The sequence below is a fragment of the Paramisgurnus dabryanus genome, chromosome 20 (genome assembly GCF_030506205.2).
Source record: "Paramisgurnus dabryanus chromosome 20, PD_genome_1.1, whole genome shotgun sequence".
Lineage (NCBI taxonomy): Eukaryota > Metazoa > Chordata > Actinopteri > Cypriniformes > Cobitidae > Paramisgurnus > Paramisgurnus dabryanus.
In genome coordinates this window covers 22,058,675-22,080,469 of record NC_133356.1, presented here as the reverse complement: position 1 = coordinate 22,080,469, position 21,795 = coordinate 22,058,675, and the positions used below count along the sequence as shown (strand labels likewise).

Below are 21,795 nucleotides of genomic sequence, written 5' to 3'. Positions count from 1 at the left end.
TAAACAGAAGCTAAACAAAAGACAGCGCACTTGTCGTGGCCAGCCGAAGTCTCGCTCGCTGCCCGACTGCATGCTGTGCCAAGCAGCGTGGAAGGAAATAAACGCAGCGTTGTTTCTTGACGTCAGCAGCATGTCAGTGTCGTAAGCCCTGTGTAAATGTTTGCTCCAAGCATTCTCCAACCCTTCATTTAACCGTCTTTAAACTCCATAGACTTTTCCACTGCCTTCCAGAAAGTGGCTGGAGAGGACTTTTATTCTAATCAAAAAACACGTTATGCTTTTTCGAAGAAGAAATGTAAAACAATTTTATTTGCTGTTTAGATGCCTGTTGAATAAGATACATTTGCATTGTGTGATATACAGTGTAAAACAATGAACAAAGCATCACGATCTATGAAAACATGTACTGTAGGTTACATGTGTCTTATTTTTCATACCAACATACATTCAACAAGTCATTATTACTCAGAAAAGCATTGTGAAAGTGTAGTAAAGAGAGTAGGCTAACCTCTGATTGAAGTACAATAAATGTTTTATAATACTGTACATTATCTATCACATTATGAGGACATCTGGACCAAACATAAAAACAAAGAAAACACTTGATCAGCATCAGTTGCCAAATAAAGTCTCAGATAAATCTCCCGTAATCAATTTTGGCATTCCCATCCCATCTTCCAATCAGGTTTCCCAAACCATCCGAAATCGTTCAGCCCAACAGGTCGCCTTATCCCAAACTCACAGAGTCTTTAAGTTTTCTGATTGACTAACATATTCAGGCCAAAACTTAATGAATCTTAATGTTGTTTACACAACCTGGTTTATCACAAAGACATTATTATTTGTAAACAAAACACAGAAAAATAAATGACATCGCTTACAGCAGCTTTACATTAAAGAGATAGTTCACCCAAAAAGGCTAATTCTATCATTATTTACTTCCTTAAGATGTTACAAACCTGTATACATTTCTTTGTTTTGCTGAACACAATGGAAGATATTTGTAATGAAGCATGAAACAGGAGCATTATTAATCAATGTTGCTCAAAAATTGTTTGGTTAGAAACATTGTTTTGATGAACACGAAGATCTTTTGAGCAAAGAAATGTATACAGATTTGGAACAACATGAGGGTGAGTAAATGATGACAGAATTTTCATTTTTGGCTGAATTATCCCTTTAAGTGCATCCCAGCTAACAGGGAAAAGTTCTAAAAACAATCCTTGAAAGTTCCCAACGTTACCAAAAACGTTCTGGCAACATGAAAAGTGTCCGGTTTTAATGTTCACACAATGTTTAAAACAACTGTTTTCTATGTGTGGTTTCTTTTTTTGCTTTGTTATGTAAATGATAGAGAAACATTGCATTTTATTATTTTAAAACTGTCGTTATAAGAAATTTTTGATGAGTGAGTAAATCAATGAATTAGATGATGATCTTTACCGTTATGTTACAACAACCACAGAATTGCACTAATAACTTTACATTACCATAACAAATTTGTTTTATACACACAAAGTTAATGCACCAGGGAAAAATTAGCAAGCAAAATGTCAAGAGTCAAGAGTCCAACTAAAACAAACACTGATCACCACAATGGTGACTTAAAATGAAACAAAATATCAAAATCTAAACCTAATAAGTTAACTAAAAAAAAAACATTTTTACCAAACATTCACACAAAACGTTTTATTACAGTTTTAAAATAATAAAATGCAATGTTTCTCTATTATTTACATAACAAACCAAAAAACATGTTTTGATATCATCATAACATTTAAAAATGGTAAAATTTAACATTCCTCTAACGTTCAGACAATCAAGAAACTTTCTTAGACCGTAAAAACACTGGACACTTTTTATGTTGGTAGAATATATACATATATTGTTGTGGTAAATTGTAAATATGACTTTAAATAACTTAAGCAAGTTCTTGGCTGTTTGCAAATTTACAAAAATTACGAACAATAGTGAGACAGTACAAGAACGCAGAGAATGTCTACTATTGAAAGTATGCACTTTGGCCTACTAAACTTAATATAAATACATCGAGCACTATTTAAAATTTTTTAACTTGCTTTCAGCAAAGATTTTAAAATAAAATAACCCAAACAACATACAGTACATACAGTATATAGATATATAGATTCTTTCACCATCCCACCCTGACACCTAAAGTACAAAATTGTATTGAGCAGCCAGAAGTTTGGTTTACAGGTAGACACAGAGCTGTTGAGCCGTCTACAAACATGAAACACTCGTCCAGAGTCCTGCTACCAGCACACGTTTAACTCTTAAAGCAAAATGATTTACTGTGACTCTCCCTCGAGTTATTTAAACCACTTCAAGTCCTCACATGTTATTACTGTAGACAGCACTATTTCAAGTCATATTTTAGTCTGGGTGTCAGACTGTTTGGGTTTAAGACATATGATGAAATGACTGTTTGGAGAGCTAGGTCGGTATTTGTCTCTTTTCTGCAGTTATTGTGTGTGATGTCAAACCGTGCTACCCTGTAACTGTTAAAGACCGCACACACATTCTGAACTGATGAGAACATGTATTACAGGAATTAAGCATGTGTAGTACTATAGCACCCCCTAGTGATCTGGCAGAAATTGCCATTCTAATTGCCAACTAAAAGTCATGTTTTAATTATATTCATGATACAATTTCTAAATTTAGGACTCTTAATAGCTTTCTGAAGCCTCACACTGCAACAAGCAAGTGTCATGCAAGGTCGAATTATCTTAATATTTTAGTCTTATATTCTTTCATGAACTTTAAAAACCTTTAAATATATCTCGCTTATAAAACTATCTGCTTCTGTTCTGAAAGAATCATTTTGAGTGGACCTCAATCTCGTCTTTCGGTGCCATTTAATCTTATATACAAGTTAAAGTCTTCCTGTGGTCAATAATTTTTTCAGTTAAAACTTTGAGCATCATAATAGTATATGTAAAAGTTTTTCCTGTGACAGTAATTTCTAAAAGCGTTAAAACTGCTCGTTTTAAATGCAATTCCCTCATTTAGTATACGCGGATCTATGAATATGCTAATTAGTCTTCGCCTCTACTCAATCGCACAGCTCAGACCATAGATATGAATATGCGAATTAGGCCCTGCATCCACCCTTTCTTACACGCAAATAGATGCTAATTTCGGTAGTTTCAGTACATAACTTTTTTTTTATTGAATAACGACATCAAATACAAAAAAAAAAACACATTTTGCTTTATGCAATGTAGTTTCAGTACATAACTGCCAAATCTGGTTTCACAAATACATACATTAACTGCACTTTTGGAGCACTAATTAAAGAGTGACTAAACCCTAAACCAACTTTTTTTAGTTAATGATCTGTAAGAATAGGGCTTTATTAATGCTGTTCATTGATTTGAGTAACTTTTTTGACATTTGGGTTTAAAGTGTTTCAATGCTACAATAGCCTATATGGTGTAAAACGTCTGAGTGCTGCACCCTTCAGGTTGAATGGTGGCTACTGCAGTTTAATTTTCCTGTTGGATGTTGCGGTACTGCGTGATGTAAGCGGTACGACCCTACATAAGCAGGTTCAAGCTCACCATGCCCTTGTTACGATCTCTCCACACACTTAGTACGAGCTCAGTTCGTCCCCTTTATCTCTGTTGTATGGAAGGCCTTTAAAGCAAAAACGTGTTAAACCACGACATTTTAACACGTTTTTGCTTTAACGGCCTTCCATACCGTTGGTGTCTACCCACTTTTCTTGCATTTTTTTAAATATTGCTAGTGGGTGGAGTCAGGCTCTGATCAGAGTTTAGTTACTCTTTAACCCTTCGCTAAGCCACGCCCAAAAACCGCAACAAGCCAATCGTGATTTATCAACGTAATTAATCGCGGGAGGTCTGATAAGATTTTGAGCAAGGGAAACATGCTGAAGCATTGTACATATGGATTGTGTTAATCTATAGGCTTTAGGCTAATTTTGATAAAATTATTTTCTAATCGGTTTCATATTTAGTTGTGGATATATCCCTTGAAAGCATACTGCAGTCCTTTTTGTCTTGCTCTCTCAGATATTTCACCTATTTGCCAAAAATGACTAATTATGTCCTTGGGAATGTCTGACACCGGTGCAAACATACTGTAATAGACTCTTGCCAGACGTGAAAGCTTGTCAGGCGTAGCAACAGTAACTAAGGAAGGTGGGGCTTATCGAAGGGTCAATTGTTTTTAACGCTAATCTTAGCAGGTTAGAATATTACACACTGCATGCGAGTTCAGCACATGTGAGTTAAAATATGATTGGTTACGCATTTTTGACACAGCAAACCAAAGCATTTTCAATCCGCGAAAGAGATGTCTTTGGAAAACTCAAATAATTATGATAAAGTACTCAGCGATGGTGTTGAATAATACATTTTCACCACTGGACTTTATATGTATGTGTGCTTAAAATCTCTCCAAAGTACCAGACTCTGATGCTGACTTATTTTCTATTAGTCTTTAAACTTTCAGTTGGTGTTTTTTTTTAATTAAATGCGGAAAAGATGAACCATAAAGTGGTCTTCACTGCAAAACAGCACACCCGACCATCAACCAAACAAATCGAAATTAAAGTTATGCCTGTGCAGTCACAAGCCATGACAGCGTCACTGTTATAGACGTTACCTGTGATCTGATTTCATGCAGTCAATGGACAGCAATGCATGCTTAGCACAGGATAATGAAAAGGCAAAAATGAAAAGACAAATGTAAAAGTATACGGTATAATGCAATGCAAAAATGCATGGACACAGATCTGTGTCAAAACAAAACGAAGCAGAAACATGATGATATTTCAGGGTTCAGCTTGATTTTATTCACACCTTTACTTGTATGTAATTCTATTTACATATTAGGTAGTATAAACAATCAAATTACATATTTGTATAATTTTGCAACATATTGATTTTTAGTCTATAAGTTTACTAGCGTAACAGTAGGTAAAACAGACCAGTTCTCTATGAGATTAAATTACCTCCTAACAAATACAGGATGATCAGCAGAATACCACAACAGGTATTTTGGGAGCATTTATACTGCAAGTTTGATCCGTTTAGCTCAATTATTTGGCTAAAGCTTTAAGTCAGTAATTCATTTTGTAATAAATACGTTGTAATAAATTGTCCCTCATCCTTTTTAATCCTTAACTGTGGTCAGTTATATATGCACCATTCCTTGTGAATTAATCAAAAACTTACATTTTAGCAATCAAAGGTATCCTTATACCTTTCTACAATATCTACCACAAAAAATTTTAAGTGTTCGTCCTCTTAAAATATCTCTCGATGTGCAAACACAGACCGAACATATAGGTCTTCCTGAGTCTAGATCAACACTCCAAAATAAAGCTCAAAACAACTTTTAGTGCAATTACACATCAGCATCTCTGTTTAAACACAAACGTACAATACGGTATTACTAATGAGATAAAGTAGTAGTAGTAATAATAGAAATGCTGTTGAGAAGCAAATATAAACACAGGCTTAACTGCAGTTAAGGGACACATGGTGAAATAGGCACCTAGATTCAGACAGCTAGGTCCAGCAGAGAACAAAGAGTTTTGAGGTTAGACATACTCATCCCTCTGTGTGACATGTTTAGGGTTAGGGGTGATGATTCACAGCCGTGTGCCATGTGAAACTACGCTACCAAACTTACGCCATCATAACAGCGAGCGTGACACTGATAGACATTTTCCAGTTACTGCACGCTGCCTGCCAAAGCTGCGAATATGCATGTGTGAGCATTTGCTGCCACCACTCGCAATTCTCTCCATGTAAGGAGCGGATGCTTATTCAGACAGCTTCTTTAGTCTGGGCTTTTATTGCTGAGGATGGGCTGGGCCACACTGACTGAAGTTACACCTATCTATTCCAAACACAAAGGTACTCAAGCCAACATTCACAAACAATGAATGCATTTGAAACCTAATACAGAGACTCATATCATGGAAATTTCCTATACATTCAATGCACAAATAAATTGTTAAATATCTCTATAGCTGTATTATATCTGGATTTAACGTTTGGGAGGGGGGTTGATTGCTAAGGCCACAAAATGTTTGCTTGATGCTAAAATCAAAATAAATATTAAAAACAAAGAATCAATTAGACAGCCACTGACTTTCAGTCGATACATTTCTGCAGCATAAAAGGTGCGGGGCTTAGTTGCATTCACAGGACAAAATAAAGCACAACCTGTACAACAAATTGTCTTTGGTTGTTAAGATAAACAAGAGTATGAGCTGAATGTCTTCTGAGCAATATTTGACAATCTCATGTAAATGAACCGAGCACTTAAAAGAAAAAACAGATGAAAAAACGTGGAATGATGTAATGTGCAAAGAGAGGAAATGACCTCAGATCACAGGAAATGACATCACTGCCAAAGGGTTGTCGATGAGAATGTTTTCATTATTTTTTCGAAATAATTTTTGATGCTTAAAGCTTCCACAAAACAGAATTGTAAAAACAATGACCATTTTTAAGGGTCAAAACTATTTTTTGTTCAAAACAAATATCCTTTTAAAATTCATCTCTGAATTACCATTAATAAATAAATAAATTTGTCAATTCAGTCATTACACAACAGTCTCGAACAAAGCAAAATTTGTTCTAGCATGTAAAACCGTACACTCCAGGGAAAGATCTCTCTAAACCTTTTACAAGTGTTTTTCTCTCTGAACAACCAAAAAGAAACACATTATATAGCAATAATTACAGCTTTAGTTTCGCCTCTCTCTGAAACACATTAAGCACATTCGTGGTCTTTAATAGCTTCGTGGTCGTTTCCTTACGTGGCGCTGTCAGTTTTAAGTCTAGTTTTGGATTTTAGCTGCCTGCTCTTTCTCTGCCTTCTCCTTGGCTTTTTCCTTCTCCACCAACTTCTCCTCCTTCTGAAGCATCACCATGATCTCTGCCACCTGATTGGTGGAGATATCGATGTCCTCCTTATCGATCAGCTCTATGACCTAACACACACACGCATACACACACAAGATGTCCGAATGAAGAAAGTTGGAACCATAAAACCATTTAAGTAGAGATAATCGGTTTCTCTATACTACCTTGATGACATCATCAATGTCAATCTTGCCATCCTTGTTTTCATCGAGAGCGTCTGCAATGCTGAGCAGCTTGTGTTCTGGAATGTTCTGGATCTGCTTCATGATGGCAATGAGCTCATTGATGCTGACAAGATTTTCCCTGTAGGACAGGAACATGCTGCGTACAGCAAACGGTGACTTGATAACACAGTAGGTAAGATGGTGGTGGAGGAGTTAATCGACCAACCAATCGCATGCCAAGACATTCATGCAGGGTTCCCAAAAGAGACGTTTAATAATTGATAGCCCCGCCCTCTTTTCGACTTATAATTGTATTAAGCAAGTTATTATAACGATTGTAATGATTTTACGCCATAATGTTAATCACTGATTAAATTTGCTATGACAAATTAACAGAACCAGTATAGTCGAGCAATTATTGGATTAAAATATTACATAAATAACATCAAATTGATTTTGTATATTAAACTGGGCTAAAATGTCCAGGTTAAAAGTTTTTGAGGAAAAAAGAAATGCAAACGTCACTCTCGTCCTTACCTTGGAAAGTTACTACGTTTCTCAAAGAACAATCTAAAAAACAACAAAAACATGTTTTTTTTATTTAGCTGGGAACCCTTTTCTTTTGATTTGCGTTTTTACCCAGCGTGCTGCTTCTTCTTCCACCATCATTTTACAGTGTACAACACAACTAAATGCCATTTCCCATCATCCAACACACCCCTGTGATCGAACACAGACACAAATGCTGCCCTCACCATCTTAGCTCCAAATAAACAATGTAGCTCACGCAAATAAAGGTCTTTTACCCTATCGGAGGTGTGGTTTCGCTGTCCATCTGACCATCTAGCACCACCTTGTCCTTCTCCAGCTCATTCATGATCTTATCTATTCGGCCAATCATGAGATTGATTCGCTTTGACAGACGTTTGCTTGCTTTAGATTCCTCCACCACTTTCTCCTGGCCTGTCTTAGAGAGCTCTCTCTTAATCTCCTCCAGGTCCTGTGCAGAGAAACGCATATAGATGGATCTTTAAATGACATGAAATGTCAGGTGGTGCATCTCAATTTTAAAACAAGGCATTTATAGATTTATTTCTCCCTAGAGAGTCACACACCTCACTATATTCCTGCACATCATCCTTCAGGTCCTCCAGTTCCTCCTTCTCTTTGGTGAGGAGTTTCTTCTGCTCCTTCAGCTTGGTGCAGGCATCGCTCAGCATGTCAATCTCCTCCTTGGTGATTTCCTCTCCCTGAAAGATCAAACCCACCAGGCACACACATTAAGACATTGACACATAACTCCTGTGAGATTCACACAAGAACAGACAACCAAAGCATGGCTGGGGAACCTTTAAAAATGTAGCTTAGTAAAGTATGATCAATAACTGTTAAAGGATCCATTTTATTAAATTATTTTGATTTGTTTAACAAATTGCACCTGAGCCATGTTAGAAGCTGTTGTAAAGTACTCACATACACATGTGATCACATTACATCACTATTACTACACTACTGCATCTTTGTTGCTTGGCAAAGAAATCATATTTTATGTGATTTACTGTGAACTTTGATTGATTGAAACCAATGAGTGAAATTTAACTTTGATGATCCTAATCTCACATAATCTATGTACTAAAGTTCAGTAACATCGTTAATTTAAGTTAGTTGCTGCACAACACTGATGCTGATACATAACTAGCTTAATCTTAAAGGACCAATGTGTAGATTTTTAGTGGCATCTAGTGGTGAGACAGTGAATTGCAACCAGAGGCTCAGTCCACAGTGCACCCCTCCCTTTCAAAACGCATAGTGAAGCTACAATAGCCACCACAGAACAGGCACGTCACCGTCTAAGACAACGTACTAACAAAACTTCACGCCACAGAAAGCAACTAATCCAAGGCGGTGAGTGCATATCTCATACAAACTTACAGCTCACTAATACTCATTAAAGGAGTAGTCCACTTTATAGATGGGGCCCATTGACTTACCATAGTATTTTTTTCCTGCTATAAAAAGTCAATGGACCCCATCTTTAAAGTGGACTACTCCTTTAATGGACAGTGGATCAGGAGAGGTCAGGGATAACCACACCAAATTCTTCTGCTCTTTCAAATCACCATATGCATACAATTGTACGTGTTATTGTTACAACACATTGTGTTTTATTCTTTTGGTTTATAAATTCGCACTTGAGACAGTTCAGAAATGTTTTATACAGTATTTGCTTGTTAAGTGTGACGTCACACACCGCTTCCGGGTCCAACCCCTCAAAAATCATGCTAGTTTTCACTCGTATCATAATGCAAAACTACCAAAAACACCAATCCTAATTTTATTCTCTATAACAAAATCCGAGAAGACCAGACATGGACATGGATTTTTTATTAATTATAAAAATATATTGCCGCCTGTGATTTTGTGTGCTTGGAGACTGCATTATACACTGTGAGTTACACATTACTCTTAAATGTGGTATATGAATAAACAGTACTCAAAAATGGCTGTTTAAATAATATCCTGTATTAAAATGAGTGGCTTAGATCCGAAAACGGTATTCCTTAGGTCATGACTTCAAAAGCGGATAGGGAGTATAAGAGCAGACGGATAAGTGTGGTCTCCAAACGGAGAGCAAATCAGCATTAAACCTGAATGTGCATATACTTCTGCCACTGCTCAAACTGGAGAAATAAACATGCAAAATAAAATAATAAGTATGCAAAACACAGGAACAGCTGATAAATTGTAAACTGATGAGAAACAGTCATGGTTGACACATCAGTATCACCCGAGTAAAATTCCCCATCTTTAAAAAAAAAAAGAGCCAGCTCTTGTTGGGAAAGTACTGCCTTGTTTTATTGCTCTTTAAATGCCCACACACATTAGCTGGAATAAGCTAGCAAGGTTTTTGCTAAAGAAACATGTGGCTTGCGTTACCTTAATTCCCTCAAGCACCGGTGCGGTATCTCGTAGTGTTTCTGAATGGATGGCCCCATCTGCACTGGACAGAGCTTGTTCTGCACCCACCTTCCCATCTGCATCCAGCACCTCAAGCTCCTAGATGCAAAAATACAACATTCAATAAACATTCACATATGATTAGACAAAGCTAAATAAAGTAACAGGAGATGCTAATGACCCGTGCAGCCTGTTCCTTTGCTTTCTCCTTTGCATCAGCCAACCGCTCCAGCTCTTTCTCTCTGTGCTCCTCTCGGATTGCCGCCTCCTCCTGCAGCGTGGCCTCCAGCTTGGTCTTGTTATCCACTTTGGAAAAATCCAACTCGGCCACCTTCACCTGTGCTTCTTTAGCCTGTGAATACACACAACATTACCATTGTAACTGTTAATCCATGTTTATGCTTTCTGCATTGTTTGTTTCTCTTGAATTTGGTTGCTTTAGGAGTAAAGATGAATATCATATCATATTTCTTAATTTTTGGCTTTACATTGCATAAAAATGTTAGCGTTGTTTGGATTTTTCTATAGTATGTACCATTATCTCAGGCAGGTTCTGTAGAGTTGTTTTGAGCTGGTCTGCAGGCGAAAGCGTGTCGGGCAAGAACATGGCACGAGACAGCAGCAGAAGAGACGTAGGGATGTGCTGATTCAGGTGAAGCTCCAACCACTAGCACACACACGCACACAAAGTATTAATATATAAATACATAAGAGAAATCCCTGCATTAAAAGAAATAAAAGACGTATTGGACGTATTGCAGTGTTTAACCTGTTTAAGTTGCTCTCGAAGCCGATCCTCTGTCACACCCAGAGCTCTCATTCCTCTCACACGACAAGCCGCCTGTAGTTCATTCGCATTCAGACTGTCCACACCCTCCTCTGCTATCATCTGTCAATCACACCACAAACATATCAATAAAATAAAACTAGGAGTCAGTAGTATAATTGAACATTTGACACGATCAGTGTTTAACCTTGTCATCTGCACGGATGGCTCGTAGTTTCATGATAAGCTGGAAGCGCAGGAAGTTGTTGGTGCCGATGGGCTGAAGCTCCAGCAGTTTGCAAAGGGCCACCAGCTGCGGCCGTGTCAGGTTATCTAAAGTCAGTTCATCCTCAAACAGCTTAGAGAAACGGATGATCTGCTCATTACTGGGTCTCTCTCCTGAGTCACGAATCTGAAAGGGACAATTGCTAAAAGTCACTGCATTCTCAGAATTTGTAAGTAATATCTCCTTTGTAAAGGGAATATAATAAACATCACCACATGGGGGTGACAAAGAGCTGCATTAAATAGAGTTCACATGTGAGTTGCATGGCATGGCTTCTCAAAGAGTTTTACCTTTTGGAAGAAAGTGGAGAACTCTTCAGTCACATTGCCTTTGGCTGCTTTATTTCTTAGTGCAATCTCCTCAATCGTGTCCTGCAAGAACTTGGCCATCTCTAGCTTCCCCCTTAGCTCCTTCTTTAGCCTTTCCTCCTATAGAACACACACATGTAGATGCATGTTTTTTGTATAGGTGGAGGAACTGAATTTACAGAAATGCAATTATGGATTTTTTAGGATAGAACTCCAAGCTGAAAGGTAGGCGTACCTTTGTGGACTGTGTCTCAAAGGTGGACGGCAGCATGTTAGGGAAAAGCTTCACTGCAATGGGAAGCAGAAACTCCATGAAGGGAACGATGATAAAAACTAGAAAGGGCACCAGTCGGAAAACATCTGCACATGTCCTCAGGAACTGTGATGAGGAAGAGAAAAGCACTGATGTTACAACATATTTAATTACAGTAAATGGACCTTTTGTTAACAAAATGTCATTTATGAACGATGGAGTTCAATCCAATCCAATCTAAACTGAAAGCGAGTTTTGTGCTATATTAACCCATGTATTTTTAATAAGAGGCAAAAACCATATTTCTTTAAATTAAATATGACCTCTGTCACAAAAACATATAAAAATATACTGTGGCATAATATACTGTGTGAGATATTAACTCTTTCGCTGCCATTGACGAGATATCTCGTCAATTAAGAGAAAACGCTTCCCTGCCAATGACCAGAATTTCCGGCTTTCCGCAATACCGCTATTATTAAAGGTGTGCCCATGTATTTGTCTATTGTCAGACGGCCCACTCTTGCGTTAAAAAGTTCTCAAATCTGTACCATCTTTTAATTCAGAATGAAAACCCGCCAGACCTCGAACTTCAAGCAGTGACTTTTGCAATCACACAACACTTAATCAGTAATGAAACATGATGGATCCAGAAAAAGAGAGGTATGTAAACAAAGGAGCTTCGGCATTATGAAAGGGGTCCCTGCTCCCCTTATACCACCTGTGTGTATGCAACCCTATAGGGAAGAAAGCTTTAAGCCCAGCACCCTTGAAAAGAGCTTTTGTGTTTGGCCCATTGACATGTATATCACCACAGTCAGAGAGAGAGAGAGAGAGCAATAGAGAGAGAAAGAGAAGAAGAAGAGAGAGAGGAGAAAAACAGCAAGGCTTGTGGTGTGAAATATTCAGTAAAGAGTGGGAAGGCATTCCAAAGGACGTCGTCAGGAAAGAGCAGGACACAGGCAGAGGGGTCGGGAAGGGGGTTGATGATGACTGATCCAAAGCTATAGGAACCCACGCTGTGCGAGTCTGCTTGTGAATAGGCAGGATTAAAGATGAAGCAGGTCAGAAGAATAGTGAGACAGATGCTAGCTGGGCTGAGGCATTAGCATACCTCCGCAATGCTAATGTTGACAGAGCTCAAACCATATAAAAGCCTCAGTAAACTCTTGATAGGAACCTACTGAATATTGAAAAAGCATTCAAACTTATTTAAATCACTAGGTTTTGGATGTTTCAAATGCAATAAAAAATTAAAGCCTTGTAGATATGACATATACTTTGATATTTTGGATGTTAACGGCGGTTTCAAGACTGTTGGTATCCTAAAGTGTTCTGGTTGGTTGTTATTACATTGCTACACTGTTGCTTTTGTGTTTTGGGTAATTGCTAGGTGACTAAATATTACCTTGAAACAAAGTTTGTAAGACACTGTAACTTTTTAAAGGCATGCCCATGTATCCTTCAACAGAGGAAAGAATAATCATATAATTCATATCCAAACGATATTGCTATGTATTGACAGACATTTAAATCCTAGCAAGCAAAGGGCAGACTGTTCCCTCCAAGAGCCCCCTGCATCCAAAATCAGGTACTGCAATTAGATAAACAACCTATCAGTTAAATCAGTATTTGCATACTATATAGTAAGGATCTCCAACCATGCTCCTTGTGAGCTACCATCCTGCAGATTGTAGCTCCAACTTCAACCAAACACAGCTGAAGCAGCAAATCAAAGTGTTCATGGTTACTTGATAATTACAGACAGGTGTGTTGTAGCACAGGAGGAGGAGGGTTTGAGACATCTGCTATAAAGCCTGAAATAAGGGCAATTTTAAGATGTAGGGGGTGAAACAGAAAGACAAGGCACACCAATCATGCTTACGTCATTTCCAGTACTGACCAGGGAGTCCACTAACAATTATAGATTGCATGCGTCAATAGTGTTATTTTACAACAGGCCAAGTAACCGTCTGGGAATTTGAGGTTAGGAAGGTATTGGCACTATCCGAAAAAAGTGTGTGATAGCTGAGATCAGCAGCGTAGTACTTGCGTGACCTTCATAATACTGATGAGCAGTAAGCTTACAGGCTAAACATTTTGAACAGTAACATTAACTCTTTTGTGCAAATGTTAAGGGAAGAACAAAATGAAACCTCTTTTTTGACCTCTAAAGACAACATATCAATATATCACTTTACTTGAGTCAGCATAGGCTTTGGACCAACAATGAATTGTCAATGCTGTATTGATTACATTAAAGCAGAACTAGTCAATAGGACTGTGACGATTATTCGCGTATCCCATTAAAAAACCTGTCTGAAATCCATTCCGAATCGCAAGGTTGCGATTCTGTGTTTCATGTGCAGCTTTGTGTGTGTACTATGGGGTTTCGGTTAGTAGGAAGTCCTTATCAATCTATCAGTCTGAGTCGTTTATAACGTGAATTTAAAAAGCAACACTCGTTAAATAAAATCCTGAAAATATCTTTATCCGGTCTGCTTTTATCAGATTTAAAATCAGCGTGGTTACTTTAAAACTGTCTTTACACAATACATGACAAATTATGGCTGATAACACAGAAGTAATTCCCTATGGAGAGTCGCAAAGAGGCTGGGTGGGGTGCCAACCATCTGCAGGTGCGTAATATTCGTATCCAATTTGAGTTTTGGATGCTATAAAAAAGAAATTACTTGTGCAACTACACCACATGTGACACATACAATAGGTAAAAGAGATATAGCAACTACACCACATGTGACACATACAATAGGTAAAAGAGATATATATATATATATATATATATAATCCTGCATTAAAGGGATAGTTCACCCAAAAATGGAAATTCTGTCATCATTTACTCACCCTCAAGTTGTTATAGATCTAAATACATTTCTTTGCTGAACACATAGTAAGATATTTGTAATGAAGCAGAAAAGTGGCGCACCACTGACTTCCATAGTAGGAGAAACAAATACTATGGAAACCAATGGTGCTCAGAAATGATTTGGTTACAAACATTGCTCAAAATATCTTCCTTTGTGTCCAGCAGAACAAAGAAATTTATACAAGTCTGTAAAAACTTCAGGGTAAGTAAATGATGACAGGATTTTTTTTTTTTTGGGGGGGGGGGGTGAACTATTCCTTTTGAGCCAAAGGGAGTAAGAGAAGGCGAGATAGAGAGCAAAAAGAACATCAGGACAAAAGAAAGGAGAATAAATATATATCTTAAACTCATCACCTTAAAGATGAAGTGTCATTTCTGTACAACCAATCCAATTTATTTGGTCTGACTGGGCAGGATATAACAACATTGGTCCAAATGACAAGTTTGGGCTGGGACTAAATGTTTGCTCAACCAATAGGAGATGGAGGGAGTGTTTAAACTAGGTCTAAAAATATTTTTTTTACATTTTTTTGCATAAATTACACACATTATAATCTATTTCAAGAACTAAATCTAAATATTATCGAATTATGCAATGTTAAATTTTACACAGTAGGTTCAGGGAGGAAGGTAATCTCAAATCGATTGTTCCATCAAGACTCAGCATAGCACTAATTTAAATCATTAGCCTCACAAGTGATCTAGTTAGGATTTTATAGAGCTGGGATTAAACTACGGAAGAATGTTAACCTCTAAATCCTCCTAATACACTTAATTACATTACACTGAGTTAAATCCACAGGGCAAAAACACACAGACATTGTAGGCTACCGGCCGCAAAGATAAGCTTCATCTAAACTGACAAGACAAAGCAGAGTAATGCAAATGCTGCTCTTGACCAGTACTGTACAATGCATGCAATTATTCTTAAACTTAAAGTGATCAACCTAAACTGAACTGATCTGTGCAAAGGGTTAACCAGTTATTACTATTACTAGCATTGGGGAAATCAAAAAAATTTTACCCACATGTACTATCAGAGTATAAAAATGTTCTTCTATCTACATTGCTCAACTTCCAATGGGGGGGTGCAGAATGAAAATCACATGATCCTGATACCATTATAAGACGACATGGCTACTAGCACCCAACAGTACAGAGAATGCACAACCTCCATGTTTAAATCATCCACCTCCTGTATCATGCATACTGCACATAAAAAGCTGGTGGTTCAAATAAATATTAATTTGCGCTACTAAATTTTGGAGCATGTGCTTTGTTTGACTGCATATATACCTGTCTCCTTTCGCGGCGTGACAGAGTGTTTCCATTCAGTATCCTCCAGAGCATGCGCACAGCGATGGTAGTGTCTATCCACAATAGACGAAATCCATGATAGTAGTGCTTCACCTCATCAACGACGCGTTGCCCTATCGACCTTCTCACCGGCTGCGCATCCACTGTCGGACTGTAAACCGGCCCACCCTCCTCGAGCTTTTTATTCCGATCCTTTAGTGAACGTAAAGACTGTTCAACTTTTGAATCGTCATGAAGGCGGCCTGTAGTATGTACCCACCGAACGGAAGTGCTTTCTGGCCAAGCTATCGTCCTATGATGCGTGAAGTGGTTGTGGCCTGACAGGGTGTGGTCAGGTACTAAGACGGCACAGTACATACGGTGTGACCTGGTCAAGCAGTGCTGACTCGATGAGAATTCAGGGTGCGGTAGAGATGATGCATGAGGCCGCAGGCTGCATCCAAGAACAGCAGGACTGTTAAAAAACAAACATTGTACATTATTAGAATTAGGAAAACTGTTGATTTGAACATGTTTGATTTGTTTAATGACAACAGCTTCATAAAAGTAAGCTGTGGTAGATTATACAGTTCAATCTTTAGTTTACCTGTTTGTGGCTAACCGCAGTGCAGTACAACTGAAGCACGCTCCTTCGGTCAACTTTCCTGAAAGTAAAAGAAATAAGCAGGATTTATAATATATAGCAACACTTAGCAAAGAAACACCCCAAAATATTACTATGAATACAACACATAAATCATGGCCAGAACAAAACGTAAAGGTAAGGCTAACGTATGGTCCATCTTTTACTAACGTCTGTGTACACGTACGAGTCAAATAAACTATACTTTAACATGTAAAAAAACTGAGTGTACAGGCCTAGCAAATCAATGCTTTAGGCTTGCACTATATTGTGTGTATGGGTCGCTCATATTCCAACATTGTAACATGATACAAAATAAGATTATGAGTCGCTACAGGCTACATGTCAGTGCAGGACCATGCCAGTTCAAGGACAGGGCACAGACTTGGTTCCATGCCACAATGGATGTTTAGTCAGGGTAAAATGGTTGTACAACTGCTTAAGTACCTAAAGAAACAATACTACTTTAGACTAGGGTATATCAGGGTATATAAAGTAGAAAAACGAATTTCACTTGAGAGCAAAAAGAAGTTCTCAATGGTTGTGCTGGTATACTCTATTCAATCATCTCAACCCTCCTTTGGTTTTTATACATCGCATCTGGGAAAACTCATATAAATCATCACATTAAACTTTTCTCCTACTATACGTGTTTAACCTTCAGTTAGCAAGTTACAGACCAAAGCAGGGCTCCAGACTGCCACCAAATGGTGGCATTTTGCCACCAAAATTTGAGTGTGACACTAAATATTTCATCCAGTCGCACATGTGTAACCAGTAAATTTGACCCTTTTTTTTGTGAGTGACACTGAATTGAAAACAGCACATTGTACTTTCTGCATCTATCATCAAAGTATTCATTAGTAATACATTGTATTACTTAGTAGAAATGTGAACATTTGGTTAGCATGTTGATTTATGGTATGTGCCCCTAAATTTTCTGGTTGTGCCCCTAAAATTTTCAGTTGGGGGCCACTGTGCTCCTAGTGAAAAAAGTTAGTCTGGAGCCCTGCAAAGTATAGTCAATGCGTAGGCAACGCAAGAGTCTGCGTACAGTATGTGTGACACAAATTTCGTCACCACTAGATTTTTGAAACCCTGCATACATTGCACGCGTAGGTCTGCGCATGCAGGAGAATGTAGTAAGGAGCCCAGGAGACCCATTGCATTTTATTACACATACTGATCAAATAAACTATACTTTGCACGGCCGTATGTTCGACTGTGCGCGTACACATAAAAATCAGACTGCCCGAAGTATAGTCTGTTTCGTACGTTTACGCAAACAAACAGGGTTTCAAATATCTGATGTACAGTGAAGTGTGCCCACCCTTTGATGAAGAAAATTGCGTCACGTGTACTGTAAACGGACCCTCAAGTACACTTAAAAAATTGACTATACTTTGGCCTTTAACCTCCTATAATCGTAACCAAGACCTGGTTAACATGCTAGTTTAGCATAGTGCTAACTTATCATGCTATTCTAACATTCCCTGAAACTAACTATATAATGACAACACTAAGATTCTTGATCAGGCATTACAAATATTTTTCCCTTGCATTAAGCTCACATTCCTACATGATGGTTCATGAAAAACCTTTGTTGCCTGATCCTGAAAGATTTTACTTCACTCAACTCCATTATTAAAACCTAAAAGCACTACATATGTTAAACAGGGAGACTTTGCAGTAAAATAAAAACACACTGCATCATCTGTCAATTGTTCAAGCATAACATTTTGTAATGACCTTCACAAGCACGCTTGACATTTGTGACAGACGCAGACACAAGAATGACTGAGCACATTTCTGTAACGTCTAACTCATGCTAAAGTTAGCTACAGTTCCTCAACAGATGGAAGGGGGTAAAGTCCGAATATCCCAATACTAGGAAGAACTCTACAGTGGATTTATTCCCAACACACAAATATCATAGTAGTCTAGTCTGTAGTATCCTTTGCAATGGAAACTTTTAAATGAGTTTTGCTGGATTAGATTGTTCTGCTGTAATCTGCAGTGACAGTAAAACTTTTTATGGTGCTGTTATGTCATTTTTGGAGCTTGACAGTGCCAGTCACCATTCATTTACATAGTATGAGCAAGAATAAAATCTGCTAAATCATAACTATTTTTCATAGTTTTTATTTAAATCAACAATTTATAAAGGAGAAGTGCGGGTATTGCATGGGATCAGATATGCGTCAAGGTCACATAAAAATGCATAAATGTTACCCTGCTAATTTTATATAAAATATATTTGCTTTAAAACCTTTAGCCCAGGTGAAGCCTTATCTCTATCTCATACTGTTTCAGACCCTTGAAACCCTTGGCCCCAATCCCTGGTGTATCCTCTTGACAGGAGAATGGTCTTATTGAAAGATAAATGCGTTCTGCTCTTTCTAGTTTGTCTCTAAATATAGCTCTATAGGACTTCTGGCCTCACGTCCTGAGGTCATGGTGCTGGTGGCAGAAGGCTGGAGATCTCTATCCTCTTGTAAGTCCCTTTGTGTTTGCAAGAAGACGATCAAGTTTCCTCGAAATTATCAGAAGGCTTGTCTTAAAGGATTTGTAAATGATTGTGTTGTCTAACTTCCTGTAAGGGTGGAGAAAAAGCATTCTGCTTAAAACAACTTTGTGGTCATAAATCTTCCTATGCTCTGCAACAGAGTTTAGGGTGTGTCAACTGACAAAGAGGTAGGCAAAGAACATGTTTTAAGCGGGCATAGGGCATTGGATACAGTATTTCTTTTACATAAACTTCTAGCTTATACAATAGTAAAAGTAATTGTAACAGAGGTGTAAGTAAGACCAGGCGGTTAAGAAATTAAAAAAATATTATGAATGCTAAATTGTCATTTTTATCTAAGCTGCTTTTGGGATAACACCCAAAAAGAGAACAATATTCCAAAAACATAAAAGGCACACAAATGCTTTTCTCTCATGTTGTTTGCCTGTGCCAGATAAAACAGACCAAACATCATAACCACATTTTATAAGCTTGGTAGCTGGTAAGAAACCGTGTTGAGTGAGCTAGTGGCCTGTGCTTGAGCTTAAGACTTTAGAGTAAACCTGTTTATTTGGTTGTTGCATTGATGCTGGTAACAAATATTCTGTATGTGAGGTCTATAAACGTTCATTTAGACTCAATGTGAGGGTCACAGTGTTTACACTGTGTTAGCATTTTTTTTTATCTAACAATGCATACCCAGATTGGACCACTAATTTATAGGCTGTCAAGCAGATGTGGTAAATCATTACCCAGAGTGCACTGCTTCGAACAGGTTTAAAGGAAGAAGGTCAACACTGAGGTTTCTCTAGAAGCACTTCAAGTGGATTTTGAAATCAGTAACACGTTGTGGTAACAATGTTGTGGTTAGAAAATCTAGCAATGGATAATTCACATAACTTAGATTGAATGTGGCATGTGAACACATACAATACTCCCTCAGGGCTAAGTCTAGGGAATAAATTACACTTTCAGTGTCTCTTTTTCATAACACACACAGAATAAACTATGTGCACTCAACCATTTAAGACAAAAATTGCAGTTATTGCGATGAAAGCCACTTGATATTTCACTTAAAATAACCCTAAATCAGTGGTTCTCAAACTTTTTCAGCGTGCGGCCCCCCTTGTATATGGTGCATTCCTTCGCGGCCCCCAAATTTTTTGTATAACAAATTTGTTCTAAAACGTAACATTTTAATAAGACAAAACATATTGAAGTATACAAAGTAGTGCTGTTGGTTAGTAGCCTTATTTTATTTGATTAATTACACAGAATTCATGATAAATTAATGTATTTTATGAAATGTCATAAAACTGGGGCCCCCCTGTTACCATCTCGCGGTCTCCCAGTTTGAGAACCACTGCCCTAAATTACATTATCGAGTAGATAATTGAACTTGCATACCTTTGGCCCAAAGGTTTGCTTAATAGTACTAGTTATAGTTTTGCAACTTGGTTCAAACCTCAGTCAGACTCAGTACAGAAATATGACCCATTGTTTCTATCCCTGTATGATACAGTTTTGTGCAGCCTTGAGGTGTGTGTCCTCAGATAAACTCCAGTGATCTACTTTTCTTCATCAGCTTGTGATAGATACAGTACGTGTCATGCACGTTACTAGGATATATAGGCCTAAACTATGACTAATCTATCTAATAAACAAAACTACTCATACGCTCTTGCTTTGTGTAAACGTAACTGTTAATCCCTGCAGAAAGGAGCGTCAGTCCGTCTCTCATTGTGAGCACAAACAATTAATAATTTACTGTGTCTGGAATTAGCAAAGAAAAATAAAGCATATAAATAATTGGACAAAACACGAACATTCTTTAAATTTGTGGAAACGACCCGTGTGTTGCTCATAACAATGACCTGGCATACAAACAGTCAATAACAGTGACAGCGCCTCTGGGTTTCTGGAAATGACACAAAAGCGCGCACACGTGTGACAGACAGACGCAGAGGATCATCTCCATTATCTGTGCCTGTACAACAGACTTACTGGGCACATCTCTAATACATGTGAACCATTCAGCCTATGAAAACGTTTGTGTCGGATAGTTCTCGGTTTTAATGGCTTACACCGGTGAAGCTAGATAGTTAGCTCGTTAGCTAATCGTTTAAGCCGATCTGTTTATCATCAATAATGTTGATTCCCGCTAGGTTTTTGAGCTAAGTGGCTAACGTTAGGTTGTGAACTAGGTACTATTTTCATATACATCGCAGCATTAGCACAATCCTTATCAAGCCTTACATTGGAAGAGAATCATTGAAATATAAAAATGACAAGGCCTTGCTACGTTTCCTCACGTGAAGTAAACCGGTTACTGTAGCAATGTGTGTATCACCATCAGCCGCGTATTTGACAGTTCACAAAGCTGTTTTGCCATTAAAAAAAACAAAGAGGCTGAGGAACTTCAAACCAGACGATATAAATAGATCTGTCACATGCAATTATAAAATTACCTTTTCTGAATTCGTTCTTTAATGATCTAGATGTTGTCAACAGCGAAGTCCGAGACCTGATGAGGAATATCGATGCCATTCTGGTCCCGTCTGTATGGCTGAAGGCGTTTAACGTTAATGTATGATTTACAATAAAGTTGAGTGGACGTACAGTAGAAATACACTGCGAGTTTATGAACCATCCACATAAGTCATAGTCCCAAGCGTTTGGCTGATGTCCTTGCACCCTCCTCGGTGATTCCAGCGATGAGTTTGCAAGCGCTTGTCATTTGCTTCCGTCTTCCTGTGGGTTGAGCTCGACCAGAAGGGGGCGGTATTGGCTGTCTTTGAA

The 21,795-nt window shown here is 38.0% G+C and overlaps 1 protein-coding gene across 3 annotated transcripts; it reads right to left on the bottom strand.

The window, feature by feature from the left end:
• Nucleotides 1–1,757: 1,757 nt before the first annotated feature.
• letm1 (leucine zipper-EF-hand containing transmembrane protein 1) lies at nucleotides 1,758–21,751 on the bottom strand. 3 transcript variants are annotated; one of them, XM_065297073.2, is made up of 15 exons: nucleotides 21,465–21,751; nucleotides 16,455–16,512; nucleotides 15,848–16,322; nucleotides 11,647–11,790; nucleotides 11,394–11,531; nucleotides 11,026–11,229; nucleotides 10,821–10,940; nucleotides 10,587–10,718; nucleotides 10,233–10,403; nucleotides 10,031–10,150; nucleotides 8,209–8,343; nucleotides 7,900–8,093; nucleotides 7,631–7,663; nucleotides 7,094–7,250; nucleotides 1,758–6,997 (listed from the first exon to the last, which is right to left on the bottom strand). In XM_065297073.2, exons 1-15 carry the CDS (start codon nucleotides 21,541–21,543, stop codon nucleotides 6,845–6,847), a joined length of 2,313 nt encoding a protein of 770 aa, XP_065153145.1. In that variant the 5' UTR covers nucleotides 21,544–21,751; the 3' UTR covers nucleotides 1,758–6,844. The 3 variants fall into 3 exon arrangements, with proteins under 3 accessions (XP_065153145.1, XP_065153146.1, XP_065153148.1); XM_065297074.2 differs by having other exon boundaries at nucleotides 7,094–7,232; XM_065297076.2 differs by lacking the exon at nucleotides 7,631–7,663 and having other exon boundaries at nucleotides 7,094–7,232; nucleotides 21,465–21,750.
• Nucleotides 21,752–21,795: the final 44 nt, after the last annotated feature.

What these genes read in the sequence shown, in the direction of transcription:
- letm1 (XM_065297073.2), bottom strand. Translation starts at nt 21,543, where the DNA reads ATGGCATCGATATTCCTCATCAGGTCTCGGACTTCGCTGTTGACAACA. An exon ending in CTGCGGTTAGCCACAAACAG is followed by an intron (nt 16,323 to 16,454) that starts GTAAACTAAAGA and finishes GTTTTTTAACAG; the next exon opens with TCCTGCTGTTCTTGGATGCA. An exon ending in CACGCCGCGAAAGGAGACAG is followed by an intron (nt 11,791 to 15,847) that starts GTATATATGCAG and finishes TCCTCATCACAG; the next exon opens with TTCCTGAGGACATGTGCAGA.